At 38.6% G+C, this 14,607-nt stretch overlaps 2 protein-coding genes across 2 annotated transcripts; both read left to right on the top strand.

The window, feature by feature from the left end:
• The first annotated feature begins 2,358 nt into the window (after positions 1 to 2,358).
• On the top strand, positions 2,359 to 4,100 carry pxmp4 (peroxisomal membrane protein 4). Its single transcript, XM_079341570.1, has 4 exons — positions 2,359 to 2,545; positions 2,801 to 2,863; positions 2,970 to 3,168; positions 3,297 to 4,100. The coding sequence occupies exons 1-4, from the start codon at positions 2,433 to 2,435 to the stop codon at positions 3,564 to 3,566; spliced, it is 645 nt and encodes a 214-aa protein (XP_079197696.1). The 5' UTR covers positions 2,359 to 2,432; the 3' UTR covers positions 3,567 to 4,100.
• A 4,735-nt stretch (positions 4,101 to 8,835) lies between these two features.
• tgm5l (transglutaminase 5, like) lies at positions 8,836 to 14,400 on the top strand. Its single transcript, XM_079342382.1, has 14 exons — positions 8,836 to 8,915; positions 9,049 to 9,231; positions 9,326 to 9,559; positions 9,910 to 10,028; positions 10,529 to 10,657; positions 11,072 to 11,249; positions 11,429 to 11,564; positions 11,736 to 11,839; positions 11,941 to 12,180; positions 12,298 to 12,360; positions 12,458 to 12,655; positions 12,749 to 12,906; positions 13,299 to 13,435; positions 13,978 to 14,400. The coding sequence occupies exons 1-14, from the start codon at positions 8,909 to 8,911 to the stop codon at positions 14,129 to 14,131; spliced, it is 2,040 nt and encodes a 679-aa protein (XP_079198508.1). The 5' UTR covers positions 8,836 to 8,908; the 3' UTR covers positions 14,132 to 14,400.
• The last annotated feature ends 207 nt before the right edge of the window (positions 14,401 to 14,607 follow it).

Raw genomic sequence — 14,607 nt, 5'->3', positions numbered from 1 at the left:
ACAGTGATTTGTTTGATCATTTTGTAATGTCATGGTTTATGTCATTGATTGAGCATTTACTAATAATTTAAAATTCTAAACGTTGTGCTTTTAAAAGTGTATAAAAATGCAATTGGTCTGGTTTTGATTCAACTAACTTTGACTTCTCAAAAAGGTCTATGCTGTTCTCAATGTCAGCCTGATGGAACATGGATGGACTGAGGACTTGTTACTAATGAAGTGGGAGCATCAGGATGTGTTATGTAAAACAAAGGAAAAAAACAAAACAATATGTTGAAATACAATTGGCTGTTCCCACTGAATGGTAGCCATTTCTAGATGACAAGGACAAAGTATTATGCTCGATCAATTCTGAAGATATAGAATCCTAACTGTTAAGTTACTAATGAAGTTTGTGTAAATACTCTTAAAAAGTAGGACATGTGTTTCATATCCATAAACATTTAGTTCATCAAAACAGTGGACCCCTTTGATTTGATAGTAAGGATTTCAATTAATGTTGTATAAAATGACCCTAGTTTTATAGGGTGATAGGTTTCTGGATTTGTACAGTACCCTTCCCTCCAGAAATAGCTGCACTCTCATTATTATCTCTTAAGCTTCATTTAAGTATCAGGTAGAGTATGACTTCAAGAAAAACTAGGGGACCTATCTACCAAAGTCTTCAAACAAAAAATGCTTTTTATGACTAGTAGCTGTCCAGGTGTTGAGCTGTTCATTCTGGCGACGTTGTGTAAACGATGTATCATTTCAGTGTGCAGCTGAGATCATTGAAAACTGCAATTGTAAATTTTGTCTGAGCGACTTCCCTTTATTGAATATCAATGCCAGTACGACATTAAAGAATATACTGGTTGTCTCGTCAATGGTCTGAGCTCCACGTTGAGACGATGATGTACTTACACTCAGTCGATACCAGTTATTGATCATTTCATGAACATGCAAGATGTTTCACAATCCTCCACATTTTTCCTGTACTCACAGTGATTGAATACACACATACGAGTGAAAAGATCTTTGTAAGACTTTAAAAAAGAAACCCTGTTTATACTTAAAAGATACAAACTCTTAGTATAGCACCTCTACACTCCAAATGTGTTGAATAAACCACTTCACTGTTTTAATCACTGATGTGTTCCAGATCATGGAGCAATTAAATGTATAGAAATATGCAAACTGGTGTTTTGTTTTGATGTATGGATTGAAATGTAAATCATGTTGATAGTGTTATCACTGTTTTGTTTTGTTTTAGGCTCTTGACATTTTTTAATCAGGCAAAGTCAGTGGTTGAGGACTATTTATTTGGAAGATGGGCTTCGTGTAACATACAGTGGACAGGATTGATTGAGGGAAAAAAATAACAATAAAATGATCGAAACACTGGGCTCCTGCAGAAAACCTGAAAATTGTTCATTCCTTACCTCTGCAAGTTTATGTGACACTTTACAATATACAGCACATATTACTTTTGTTTTATTTCTTTTAGGTAAAAGGCAAATACGTTGTGTTTTTGCAGATTGTCCTTTTAATACATGAAAACACATTGAGCAGGTAAGTCAGTCTCACAACTTTAAATAATCACTGAGAGAAGGGCTTGCGGACAGATCGTGATGATAGGCCCTACACAAGTACATGGAAATACATTTACATTGTAAAAATGTATTGTACATTTTACAATACATTTTTTTTTAAATATTACAATAAAGATTGTTTTTAAAAAAATGGTCGGATGTGTTAAACGTTCTGTTTATCACCAAAGGCTGGTTTTAAACACTTATTATTCAATGACAGTAATAGAAATACTTTATTAATTACAGGGAGGAAATCATTGTTACAGTTGTACTAACACAGTATAGAGGTAGTATTTATTAATGTACAATCGAGATATGAATAAAATAAGGAACGTAAATAAGATATAAAGCAATAAGTACAAGAAATAGTGGGGACAAATGGGAAGATATTTCTTCTATCTAAAGCACAGTATCAACAAGCTGGTATTTCAAGAATATTGTTTCAGTACATTCGTTTCACATGTTTTTTTTGTGAACAACTTTTTATTGTTTCGAAGTTTCACATGTGATTAAATCTGTTTTCACTCTTTAAATATGACACAATGTCGTACACCCTCCAGCCAGCTTCTGTTTATGACTCATGTAGGCTGCTATCTGAATATAACAGTCTGTGTGTAATAATACAACCATTATTAAGCATCATAGTCTGGTATGAGACACAAGTATCAAAATACCCAGTTTCGTCTTAAAAACATTATTCATTAATTTATACAAAAACAGAATACATAGACTGTAACAGCAGTAAAGTTAAGATAGGAACCCGATGTATAATGTAGCAGCACGGCGAAGTTTAACTGTGACACACGATACGGGAATGCGGGTGCGACATTGTTTTATGTCCCGTCGGCTCCGTTGAAAGTCATGGCAGGTCCCGAGCTTGTAAACACTTTGCTGTATACTGTAAATAATCTACTACAACAGGAGAGATATAAAACGGCGTTGGCAGTGTTGAAGGGATTCAGAAATGGCGCCGTGTGAGTTAACAATATTCTTTCTAAAACCTTGTATCTAGCGGAACTAGGAGAGAGGGGGACAGAAATGACTTTTGCTTATCAGCTTGAAGTTAGTTTTACAGTGGCAGTCACCCTTTGGCTTCATGGAGCCAATAGGGTGACTTTATTCATGGCAAATGTTGATGTTGGCAGAAGGTCTGAGTACTGCACTGACCCTGTGTTGTTGCCAGTTTTGTTTCCATGCAGCATTAACACCTGTTTTTTTTAATTTCTCAGATATGGGGCAAAAATCCGAGCACCACATGCCCTCGTCATGACATTTCTTTTCAGAAGCGGCAGGTAAGAGCTGGAAGCTGAATTTAGACAGCACGTTGCTATGACAACACTCTCCCCCATGCCCCTGTTCTTGTTTTTCTGAACATGTGTTCATCTCTTTTTTTTATAGTTTGAAGGACAAGCTCAAAGCCATTCTGAAGGCTACCTACACCCACTCCCGCAACCTGGCTTACTTTGTGTTCACATACAAAGGACTGCAAGCCTTGCAGGAAAAGGTCCAGGGAAAAAGTTTGCAGTCTCACACCTTCCTGGCTGCCTGTGTCGGAGGATGGTTAGTTTTCGGAGATAACAACAACATCAATAGTCAGGTACGATGAGCCTGTTGTTCATAAATCTCCTCTTGTTATGATGGCTCTTCCTGATCACATTGTTCAAATCTCAGCCTGCTTTTGTGAAATGTCTCCATTTAAACTCTCTTTTTTCCCCCCTCTTCCAGATCAACATGTACCTGCTGTCTCGAATCCTGTTTGCCTTGTCTCGCTTGGCTGTGGAGAAAGGTCTCATCCCGCAGCCTAAACACGACCCTTTCCCACTCTTTGCCACGTTGGTGTGGGGCATTGTCTTGTGGCTGTTTGAATATTACCCACACACCCTCCAGCCGTCTCTGCAGTCCTCAATGAACTACCTCTACCACGACAGCAACGTGTGGCATGACATCTCGGACTTCCTTGTTTATAATAAGCCAAGAACTGCTGCTCAGAAATGAAGCCTTCGTTCTCCAGCTCTCCACAACACAATAATGCATCATTATGTATTTGTTAATTATTCCAATATTAATTGTTGCCTTTTGTAATTATTGCCAGAATTAAGTTTCAACTTTACTTGTTGAATGTTTAATATAAATAATGTATGTTCAGCAGCACACTGCTAAGCTGTGTGATCTTACAGCTGTATGTAGCAGTGTCCACTATGATTCCTGTTGATCTTTGAGTGATTGTGACATTGTGTGATTTAAATTACAGGAGTATGTTACCAAAAACAACAGACAAAAACAACATTTTTTTCCACAAGAGGCCAAAATGCTTTTACGTCTTGTGAACCTGCCGCTACGCAACGATCAGCCAATATCCGCACCATCATTGGTTAACAAACTTCCTGGGTTCCTTGTATGTAAATTAAAAAGGTTGAAAACTAAAATGACTGTAGAATAATGGCAGCTGTTTTATTTTCATTAGAAACAGTGATGTTCAAATGTAGCACTTTTCTATCAAACAGAATAAAGATTATAAGAAGACCTTGATGATTTATAGGAGTCTGAGTTCTGTTAGAGTTGAGCTTTCCTTTTGTGTGTTGTGACTAATAACGTCGGACTTTCTCTCAAACACCTGGAATCCTGCCCCTGCACAGGAAATACCGGACATGCATGTTGGAAGTTTTTGTGAAATTACTAATGTTTCCAACACTAAAGGTGTGACATTATTATATAATAAATGAGGGCTTAAGGAAGTCCAACTTCATTCCGGCGTGTAAGGTTCATCGATTTCATAATATCTATCCAAACTAAATTATGTAACATTGTGAAAACATATGTTATTTTAAGGTTTGTGCCGACACTAGTATGTAGTTTTAATTTTAGATTCAGATTCTTCAATTTGAGTTTGTTGGTTCGTGTGCATCCTCATTACTTCATCCCCCCATCCCTCTACCCAAAGCTGCACCTCTTCATCACTGAACCTTGAGCCTGTGCTTTCCTCCCGGAGCCTTGTCTGTTGATCAAATGTTTTAGAAACAGATACATCGTTCTTTTCATTTTCGCTCCGCCAGAAGTCATCATTTCATTTTTGACTGCTGAGAGTGCAGTTGTTATTTACTTTTTCAACTGGCAAAATAGTGTAGTATCTCATATTGCCCTGCTGAGAATGCGCTAAATTTTGGCTCAAAGGTGTGTTGAGGCTTTTATAAATGTAAAAAAACCCACATCCATTGTGTTTAACTGTTTTCCTTACTTTACAAAGTCTTGGAAAAAGTTTTTTTTTTTATTCGACTTCAAACTTTTTAAAAAACGACATGCATCCTTGAAGAGTTCTCATCTGGTTGTATAGCGCTGAAACTGCACTTTTTAATTACCTTTTAATAACTGCAGATTGTGGGGAATCAGCCATTCCTGTGTTTTTAGATCTCACAGCTGCTTTCAACACAATGGACTATAACATTTGAATTTATTATCTAGAGAGCTGTATTTGTTTTAAAGGAACCACTCTGCTCTGACTGGCCAAGTTTTCCATCCTCCCCGGCTGCTCTCCCATGTTAAGTCCCCCAGAGCTCCATTTGTGGACCTTTTATTCTCCATTTACATGCTTCCTGAATCTAGAGGTTGTATTCCAGTCAATTCTAAAATTGAATGCAGAGCTGAATCCCAGATCAAAGCATGTTTAAGGCCTCTGAATGTGTGTTTGGTGTTTGAATGTTTGTCAAATGTGGTCAATGTTTGACATAGTTCTATCAATCAATCAGTCAATAATAGATAGTGATTTTTAACTGGATAGAAAAATAACACTTTAATTAAGGGTAGATTCTAGTTTGGGCTTTGTTTTGGTTGGATACCAATCTCTCTTGAGTCTGCAAAGCAGAAAAAAAGGTCACGTTTTAGGCAAGATGAGCTACTGAATGACGCATCAGTCAAAACACCCTGAAGAAATTTACAGTGAGTAAGCCTTCAGCCAACCAACTTCAGCCAACATCGGTGTTTACGCACTAAGAATAACATCCTTTCTGTCTAGAATAGAGATAGATAGAAAAACTAGCAGGGGTGGTACACGAATTTGATTGCCCACAAACATTCTCACTGTAGTGTGTTTTTTTAATCACTTGTGGTTATACCTCTTCAACAGGCAGCTTTTATGGAGGAAACATTGTATTGGATGAATAATAAAAAGAAGGCAATAAATCAAAGCTCACATTTGTGACTGTGTAGAACCCCTATCAGCCAACTTCCTGTTACCTTGATGTTGATCTTCCAGAATGGGCGCAAAGTAAACATGGAGCTAATTCCTTCACAGTATCAATAATCTTGTTCACCAAAAGCTTGATTGTGCAATTCAAGTTCAAGGGGTAGGGCAACTGAAGACGCCGATAACAGGTTTGTATAGTATATCAAAGGGATCGCATTTTTGGAGGATGACCATCGACTGTGTCACACCAGGAGTGGTTATAGAACATCTGTCATATGTCTCTATATCATTGGGTTAAATGTCAGACTTTGTTACATGTACATTTTAAAGAACATTACTGAGAAATGTAATACCAAACTTTAGCTGCAGTTATCAATGATCAGTTGGCACAATGGACAGTTTCAGTCCATATTAACTTAAGAATTATTGAATGCACAGCCATGATTGTTTTTAGGCATTTGTCATCCAATTTGCCAAAGACATCCAGGATTAACTCGAATGACTTGGCATTTCTTTTGGCACCACCAGGGACAAATCTTGAACTCATCTGGTGAATGACTTTACGTCTACTTCATAGCAGATAACATCTGTTGTTTCACCAACATAGATCACACCAATAAAGATAGTTTTGCATTTAGCATGGTAAAGATCCAAATAATGAGCAAAGGGAATTGTGTTATTTAGTGTTGCTGTGGCAGTATGAGAGAAAGCGATTCTCCAATTTAAATTAACTTTAAAGTCATTACCACTATGGTGAAAGTAAGTAAAGGAAGAGGAGTTTCAAAATTGGTCTAAAATTGGAGAGTTTTTCTTTTTCTTTTTTTTTTAACTGGCTGCAGGATAACATGCTTAAAATGAACTGGATCTAAACCACAGGCATGGCTACTGTTTAAAATTGCCTTGATGTTTCTTTGGTGTTGGCCTCCAAAACTTCTTTTGGAGGCTTTAAATGGTTTAAAAGGTTTTACTGTGGATGATCGATTATTTGTTTCAACTGTTTAAAAACAGCAGAACAAGGGAAAGTGACGTAATGCAAAGAGAGTGAGGTGTGGGTCCCCTAAAAGTCTCAATCTTGTCACTAAAAACCTGAAAAATTTGTCAGCAGACATTAGAACCTGCAGGTTGGGCAGCATTAAAACCAGCATCTGAAAGATATACTGTATAGCTTCGATTAGTTATCATATCAATGATGCATTTCTTTGCATGTATGGACTTGCAGACTCTATTATCAATTCCAGGGTGTGCGTGTGGTTTGTTTTAATTTGCATATTTTATACACGCTTCATGAAGCATTATTTCTTGCCAAGAACGTGACCTGGTGACAAAAGAAAAACTGTCATGTGAACCAAAACAATGTTAGTTTATTGCACAGTATGTCTAAAATCGTAGAGGTTGAACAGCACATGGAGTAAAATGAACTCTACAGTAAAAGTATGTGAGCTTTTTAGATAAACATACTGTATGCCAGAAAAACATTGTCAGGTTTGTTTTTTCTAACCTTGAATGATACTACTCCTGCTGGTTGCCATATATGGCAAATAAAAAAAAGTGAAAAGTTGTGCATCATAGATCTATGATGCACAACTTCTCACTTTGCACGTGAGCTCGGGTGCCTTTTCTTTTGGAGAATATGATCGGCGTCTGCACACATCATCATTAAATTGATGGACATCAGCCAATGGGCGTTGTTCTGTGTTGTTCTGTGTTGTGCTGTGTTTTTTCCTCCATGCCTCAGCTCATACAGCACTACTTTGCCAATAACGTGACCTACAGTATACAGTATTTGTTGTCAACTTGAGAGAGACAGATGTTTGGCCCAATCAATACCTGAAGGATAAAATGTACTTATAACTGTGGAGTCTTCAGACCAGTACTACTATACTGTGATTCTGAAGTAGGTCCTGTTCAAAGTGTATGATTTGCTGTCATCTCAACCTGTCCGCCCAGTATATGTTCACTTCGCCTTTGACTTTGGTGTTCTGTGATGGTGTCTACTCAGGACAAGATGTTCTCTTCATTGAGAACTTCATGAATCAGCCTTGAATGTTTAACCGGACCCATTTTTGAAATTTAACTGGTGAAACCTAAATACACCCTCAGTAGGCTTGACTTTGGAACACCCTTGTCTACCCTGCCCCTCTCTTCCATTTTCAGAAGAATTGTAGTTTACTTATTCAGATTTAGTTCACAGTGATAGTTTGAAAGAACAAACCGGAGAATGTGCGGATGCTTAGTCCAAACAAATTGTGATGGTTGGTTATTGGTTATTAAGATTTTTTGCATTTTTGTATTTTAAAGTCTTAATTTTTTCAGACCTAGTTTCCCAAGTCATGATCATCTGCATCATTTCAACTGACTTCTTATGCATTATTGAAACAATCACCCGACAACAGACCAAGTCAAAAAGTCTGTTGAGATAACGAAATTCATGTCTGAATTAGCAAATAAGAACGAAAAAAAATGCAGGACTAAATGAGTCATTTCAAGCTTAATCAAAGGTAAAGGTGAAAGTTTAACAGGGTTGAGTGTCAAACAAAAGCTTTGATCACTTCCTGCTACATTTTTACAACCAACTTAAATGATATCAAGTTTTTATAAGATCAAAAGTGCAGATTTATGTTTCCATACGCTGAACTAATAACTCACTAATAGTGACACAAAGAAACAGAAAATATTCAATATGTATTATATATACAATGTAAAAGTGTTCCTGCTGGTTTCTATGTCAATTGTTATGAATTTGGGCTTTACAAACTAAGATTGTTTGATTGATGGATTGATTGATTGATTGATTGATAGATTGCTTGATGGATTGATTGATAGATTGATCGATGATGCAAATATTTTCATCATGTTACAAGAGTTTCCACTCACCAGATTAACGCAATTGCCTGCGGTTACTGTTCATCTGTTAGCCTGGGTGAGTCTGATTACTCATGCAGAGTCTATGCTTTTTTTTTTTTTTTTTTTTTTTTTTTTATTATGACACTGAACACCATGAACAAAGGAGAGGGGTTTGTCCTTAGGTGGTGCGTGCTTTCAAAACCAGTTCACTTTCACACCACCTGCTTTCAGAGGGCGCAGCAAAGGTTTAAATAGTTGGAGAGGGCAACAGAAGCGACATTAGCAAAGACACAGCCAAAAGAAACACTAACAGATGGAAGGTGAGGGTTTTTTCTTTTCTTGTTTTGTCACTGAAACTCAATTTATTTCTCTTTGATTTTCCAAAGAGGGATGTTTCCTACTCATTCATTTGCACTCTCCAGAAATGTAATTATATTTTCTCTTCTCTTGCAGACTTAATCATTAAAAATGTCAACCTGGAAACACTGGAGAACCTGGGGAAACACAGGACGGAGGACTTCGGTAGCTCCAAAGGCCTGGTGGTGCGGAGAGGAGCACCGTTCAGAATCAGCCTGCAGCTGGAGGGCCGACCCTTCAACTCTAAGACTGACTCCATTAGGATCAAAGTTATGCTAGGTAGGTAGACCTTAAAAATAACGTGAAGTTTTAAAAGCTAAAATGACATTTTAAGTTCCTTTGCCTAACTCTCTTTCTGTTTCCTTCTCCTCAGGACGACTGTTTGTAGTAATGCCTGTCACCTCCTCCAAAAAGCTGTCGTCCTGTCATTGGAAAGCCTACATGGACCCAGAGGGCCTGGACCTCATGAACCCCTCCATCTTCCTCTCCCCTCCTGCCTCCGCCGCGGTGGGCTGCTACAGATTCCAGCTGTGTGTGTTCACCCAGAGCAAACCGAAGAGACGTGTGTTTGGCAGATTCAACCTGCTCTGCAATCCCTGGTGTCGAGGTAAGGACGAGACCCTTTTCATTCATCTGACAGCTTCTTAAAGTTCATGAAAACGTTTAGTTCAACTTTTTTAGTGAGCTTACCAATCAGAAATATACTGTGGAATACAGTCTGAGAGGCAGAATGAGATCATGATGATGCTCTGCATTTATTTATCACCTCTATATGATCCTTTTATGAGAGTCAGTGTTGATATGTGCAGCTTAATGAGTCGTATACCTGAGATTTAAGGATTCATCACCATTTCTCAAAAAAGGGGGACAAAGTAAAAGTGTGTATGGCAGCAGAAGTCTTTGAAATAAATATAAGTATTCCTTTTGGATGAACAACGTTTTGGATGTTTCTTGCAGAGGACTCCGTGTACATTCCCTTTGAGGACCAGAGAGAGGAGTACGTCCTGAACGACTCGGGGTTGCTGTTTATGGGGACAGCTATGAACCCTGTATCAAGACCATGGTCCTTTGATCAGGTATGACAATCTAATCTGTCGATCACGTTTGTGAAAAAGCATTCAATGAGAAAGAAGCGCGAGAGGTAAATTCTGCGGGGATTTGTTTTTACTCTTGCTTTATTCAGCCTCTTTATCGTATTATTGTAGAGCTGTACGGAGGCCTGCAAAGCTCAGGTAAAAAAAAGAAAAAAAGAAAAGTGATTTCCCACGGTTTACAAATCCATGTGTACCAACAGAATAAATAATACTAGGAATCCACAGTTACGAAAAGTTTGCATTCATGTGTCCAAAGATAGTAAATCTTTGCACAGAGATCTGAAAACCATGGGAATGGATTTGCAAACAGCTTTTTTTTTTTTTTTCTACCTGAGCCTTCGGAGGCCTCACTATTATTTAAACTTTAATAGGCCAAGCCCACCTGGATTTACAAGACACTGAGAAACAAAACAGTCCATAAAAAAAAAATCCTCAAACATCAGAATTGTGAATTAATTTCTCTCTTCTCTTTCTGTCTGAAGTACGAGCCTGGTGTTCTGGAGGCGTGCATGAATTTGCTCCAAGTCAGCCCTCAGCACCAAAAGAGCAGACGAAAGGACTACCTAAAGCGCAACAACCCAGTCTACGTCAGCCGGGTCGTGTCTGCCATGGTGAGAACAACCACATTCAGAGCAGAATGATAATAACATTTCAGACTGACAAACAACGTATAAATCACGACCTCTCAGAGTTCAGTTTCGCATGTGTTTTTGTTTTCTCCACATGGAAACACAAGCACTGCTGCTTATTAAAAACATGCTGTGACTTGAAATGGACAGTTTGTTCTGCACATTGAAAAGACTGAAACACGCCTTTCTGCGATCTGAACTCAGAGTACACAGTAACCTGAAGGATCACTGTAATTGTTGCACTCTCACAGTGAAAAGAAGTGGCAATAAAGATGTCAGGGTGAATCAGAATCATCACAGGGGATGTGCGAAGTGTCCCTGACTGTTTTATGATCTTATGTGAACTCAAAGATGACTTTTTTTTTTTTTTCTTTAAAAAAATCCCCAAATGTTCAGATCAACTGTGAAGACGATCGAGGTGTTCTGAAAGGAAAGTGGAGCGGTAACTTTAAAGATGGGGTGAATCCTTCCCTGTGGACTGGGAGTGGGGACATCCTGAAACAGTGGGCTGAGTCAGGTTACAGCCCAGTCAAGTATGGACAGTGCTGGGTGTTTGCAGCTGTCATGTGTACAGGTAATTAAAAAAACCTTTTTTTTTTATCAGACAGTAAGAACAAAATCAGTCATTAACCTCAGCTTGAACTTTACGTCTCATCGTCACAGACATGTTCATTCTTTCCATGATGTAATGTTCAGATATTAACGGCATGTATACGCATGTATCTGTCTGGTTTTTTTTTTCACATCAATCAGTCATGAGAGTTCTTGGCATTCCTTGCCGCGTTGTCACAAACTTCAACTCTGCTCACGACACGAATGACAACCTGGTTATTGAGGAGTACTACTCTGAGCAAGGGCAGAAGCTGAAACGCAGCAACGACAGCATCTGGTACGTGGGGATTTTTATTTTGGATCAGTTTTTTTTTTAAAGGGAATCATCATCACATTTTAAGCCCCTTTGAAAACATTTCAAACACATACATTTTCTTATCATATAGTAGGCCTGTTGTATCATCGTCTATATGCCCTCCAATGTCTTAATGTGGTTTCTTTTCAACAGGAACTTCCATGTCTGGGTGGAGTGCTGGATGAGCCGCCGAGATCTTGGACCAGGAATGGATGGATGGCAGGTTCTGGACCCAACCCCCCAGGAGAGGAGTGGAGGTGTGTACAATAAAATCCTACCTCCTTAAGTCATCTCTGTGCTTTTTTCTTGCACAAACACTTCAATAAACGTTTTTTTTTTCTTCTCTTGTTTGTCATAGGCGTGTTCTGTTGCGGCCCGGCCCCGGTCAAAGCAATCAAAGATCGGTGTATAGACCTGCCGTTTGACGTGCCGTTTGTGTACGCTGAGGTGAATGCCGACATCCACATGATCATCCTGAGTGGGGATCAAGTGGTCGGATTCAACAAAGACACACAGAAGGTGGGATCCTTAATCTGCACCAAGGCGATCAACTACCCAAGACACCAGAACATCACAGGAGACTACAAACCAATCAGAAGTAAGAGGAAAACAAACAAACAGAAACATCTGTTTATCTCTAAATCAAAACACTCGTTGGATTAAAAGTGGTATAATCTTTATTTAGCTCATTTGTCTTTCAATTTTTTCAAATCAGGTCCAACTTCAACACTTTCATCAAGAAGTTCCTCAAGTTCAGGCGACTCAACTTCGAGTGAAGGTAATTATAATGTCTGAATACACTGATCACTCTCTGTATCTGTTTGAAAACACTTTTAATCTCATTCAAATCCCCCCCCCCCTCGGTTGTTTTACAGGTGTGCGTGTATACCTGAACCTGGAAAAAAACCCTGTTGCAGGAGATCCCATCCGCTTCACTGTGAGAATCATCAACAAGCTGAATGACATAAAAATGATGACTGTTCATCTGAACGCCCAGGCAAAGGAATACAATAACAGCCCCTTAGACACCTTCTGGGAAACCCACGGTATCATCAGACTGGCCCCCATGGAAGGTAAATCCACTTCCCACCTACCCCCTGACCTTAATGTGCACCTTTGAATCACTGTTGTTGCTTACATATCCGTCCTCTTCAATCCTTTTCCAGAAAAAGTTCTCCACCAGCAGATCCTCCCGGCCGAGTATGAGGACGTGGTAGGAGATGACCTCATAAACCTGGCTGTCGTCCTGGAGGACATGCACAGCGACAACCGAGTCCTTGCCTCAGAGGAGTTCAACATCGGAAGTGCGCAGCTCAACATCCAGGTACTTTATAAACCAAAACAGATCAAGACATTGTGAATAGTACTCACATCACTGATCTCCTTTTAAAAAGAGTGTATGATGAAGTGAAAACACATCTAGTCTTTGCCCTTTTTGATCCTGAATTATATCAATTATGTCGGGTTGAAACAAAGAACACAGACAACCAGCAAAGCAACAGAAATGCATCAAAATTCTGATGACAAAAGTACTAATAAAGATGCTGTTTTTTTTTTCAATCAGACTGGTAAGCATTAAAAGCTAACAGCCTTTACAGTTCAGAAGTGCATCTTTGCTTTTGGTTAATTTTCCAAATCACATAAGCACAATACAAAAAGTATTGACAGTTAAATTAATCTGAGGTGTCATTTCCTTTTCCTTTATTTCTCTTTCAGATTGTCGATGAGGACGCCATCGTGCCATACAAAAAGCAAACTGCCACAGTGACCTTCACTAACCCATTTTCCCACCCTGTGAGTGGAGTACTGACTGTGGTTGGGGCCGGGCTGATCCAGGGCAAAGTTCTGTTCAGGTAACAGCACTCGTCTTTTTTATCAAGTTTTTTTTTTTACCTTCTACGTCTCAGATACCCGGTGATTCATGCAAATCAATAATAGCTGCACAATGAATGAACGAAGGAATGCAGTCATTCAACAAGTATCAATGTGCGTTACAGGGCAGCACAGAGTGTCTTTGTTGAGGAATGTTACACTTGTATTGTTCTGTTGACGTTCTCGTTGAGTGTTTAAGGTGTGGCTATGATAAAATGTTCCCCCGCTGCATGCAAATTAGGATCAATGATTCTTCACAAAAGGGTCATGTTTAAATGTGTGCTAAGTTAAGGCATTCAGAGGGAATGATTTTCTCTTGACTGCCATGAACTAAACTGGGACAACATTTTCAATTGAATAAAAAAAGGAGCCTGTTTCAGTCATTAAACAGTATATAACTTAAATGGTTCCTATGTTTAAACTATCTATAAACCATTTGATTTTTAGCTAAACTAAAAGTACTTTTTTTTTATTGATCACGTTTTTTAAACGCTCTTCCATTCGTTTTTGTTTCCTCCTGTAGGATGCCTCCTCTTCTTCCAGGTGGAGGAGTGATGCAGAGAATCACCTTTGTCCCCACCATGATGGGAACAAGGATGCTGCAGGCGAGTCTGTCGTTGACAAACATGAACTCCACCATCAGAGGCTTCAAGATGATCTCTGTCAACAGAGCCTAAAGATGTTTTTTTCACGTTTCTGTACCTTTTTATTTGACTCACAGGGTCACATTTAGGAACATCAGATTTTTTTATACAGGATGTTGTCAAAATGTAAAAAGTCTTCAAACCCTTTACGCTAATACTGCTGTAATGGCAGCAGATGTGAATGTAGATTATATTTATTTGTGTTTTTGTATTTGTAATTTGCCATTTGTTTGAGCTGTTGTATTAAACATTGTAACCGATTATCTGGAGTTATACTTGAAATTTAGACGCTGCTGCAAAATCATGTAAAGATTACTGTACTCTTTCATGTGTGTGAAAAATAATAAACTAATTTTTCAAGATTTAAAAAAAAAAACTTTTGCATACGTGATTTTATATTGTTGCAATTCCTTTCCTGCCCTGAGGAGGGAGACATTTCCACAAAAAAAGATCATTTTCGTTTGAGACCTCTTGATAACTGCTATTTCAGAAGGAATCATTCAACGTTT

This window comes from Symphodus melops (genome assembly GCF_947650265.1).
Source record: "Symphodus melops genome assembly, chromosome: 4".
Taxonomy (NCBI): Eukaryota; Metazoa; Chordata; class Actinopteri; order Labriformes; family Labridae; genus Symphodus; species Symphodus melops.
The sequence above is the reverse complement of the archived record's forward strand: the minus strand, read 5'-3'. Positions and strand labels throughout refer to the sequence as shown.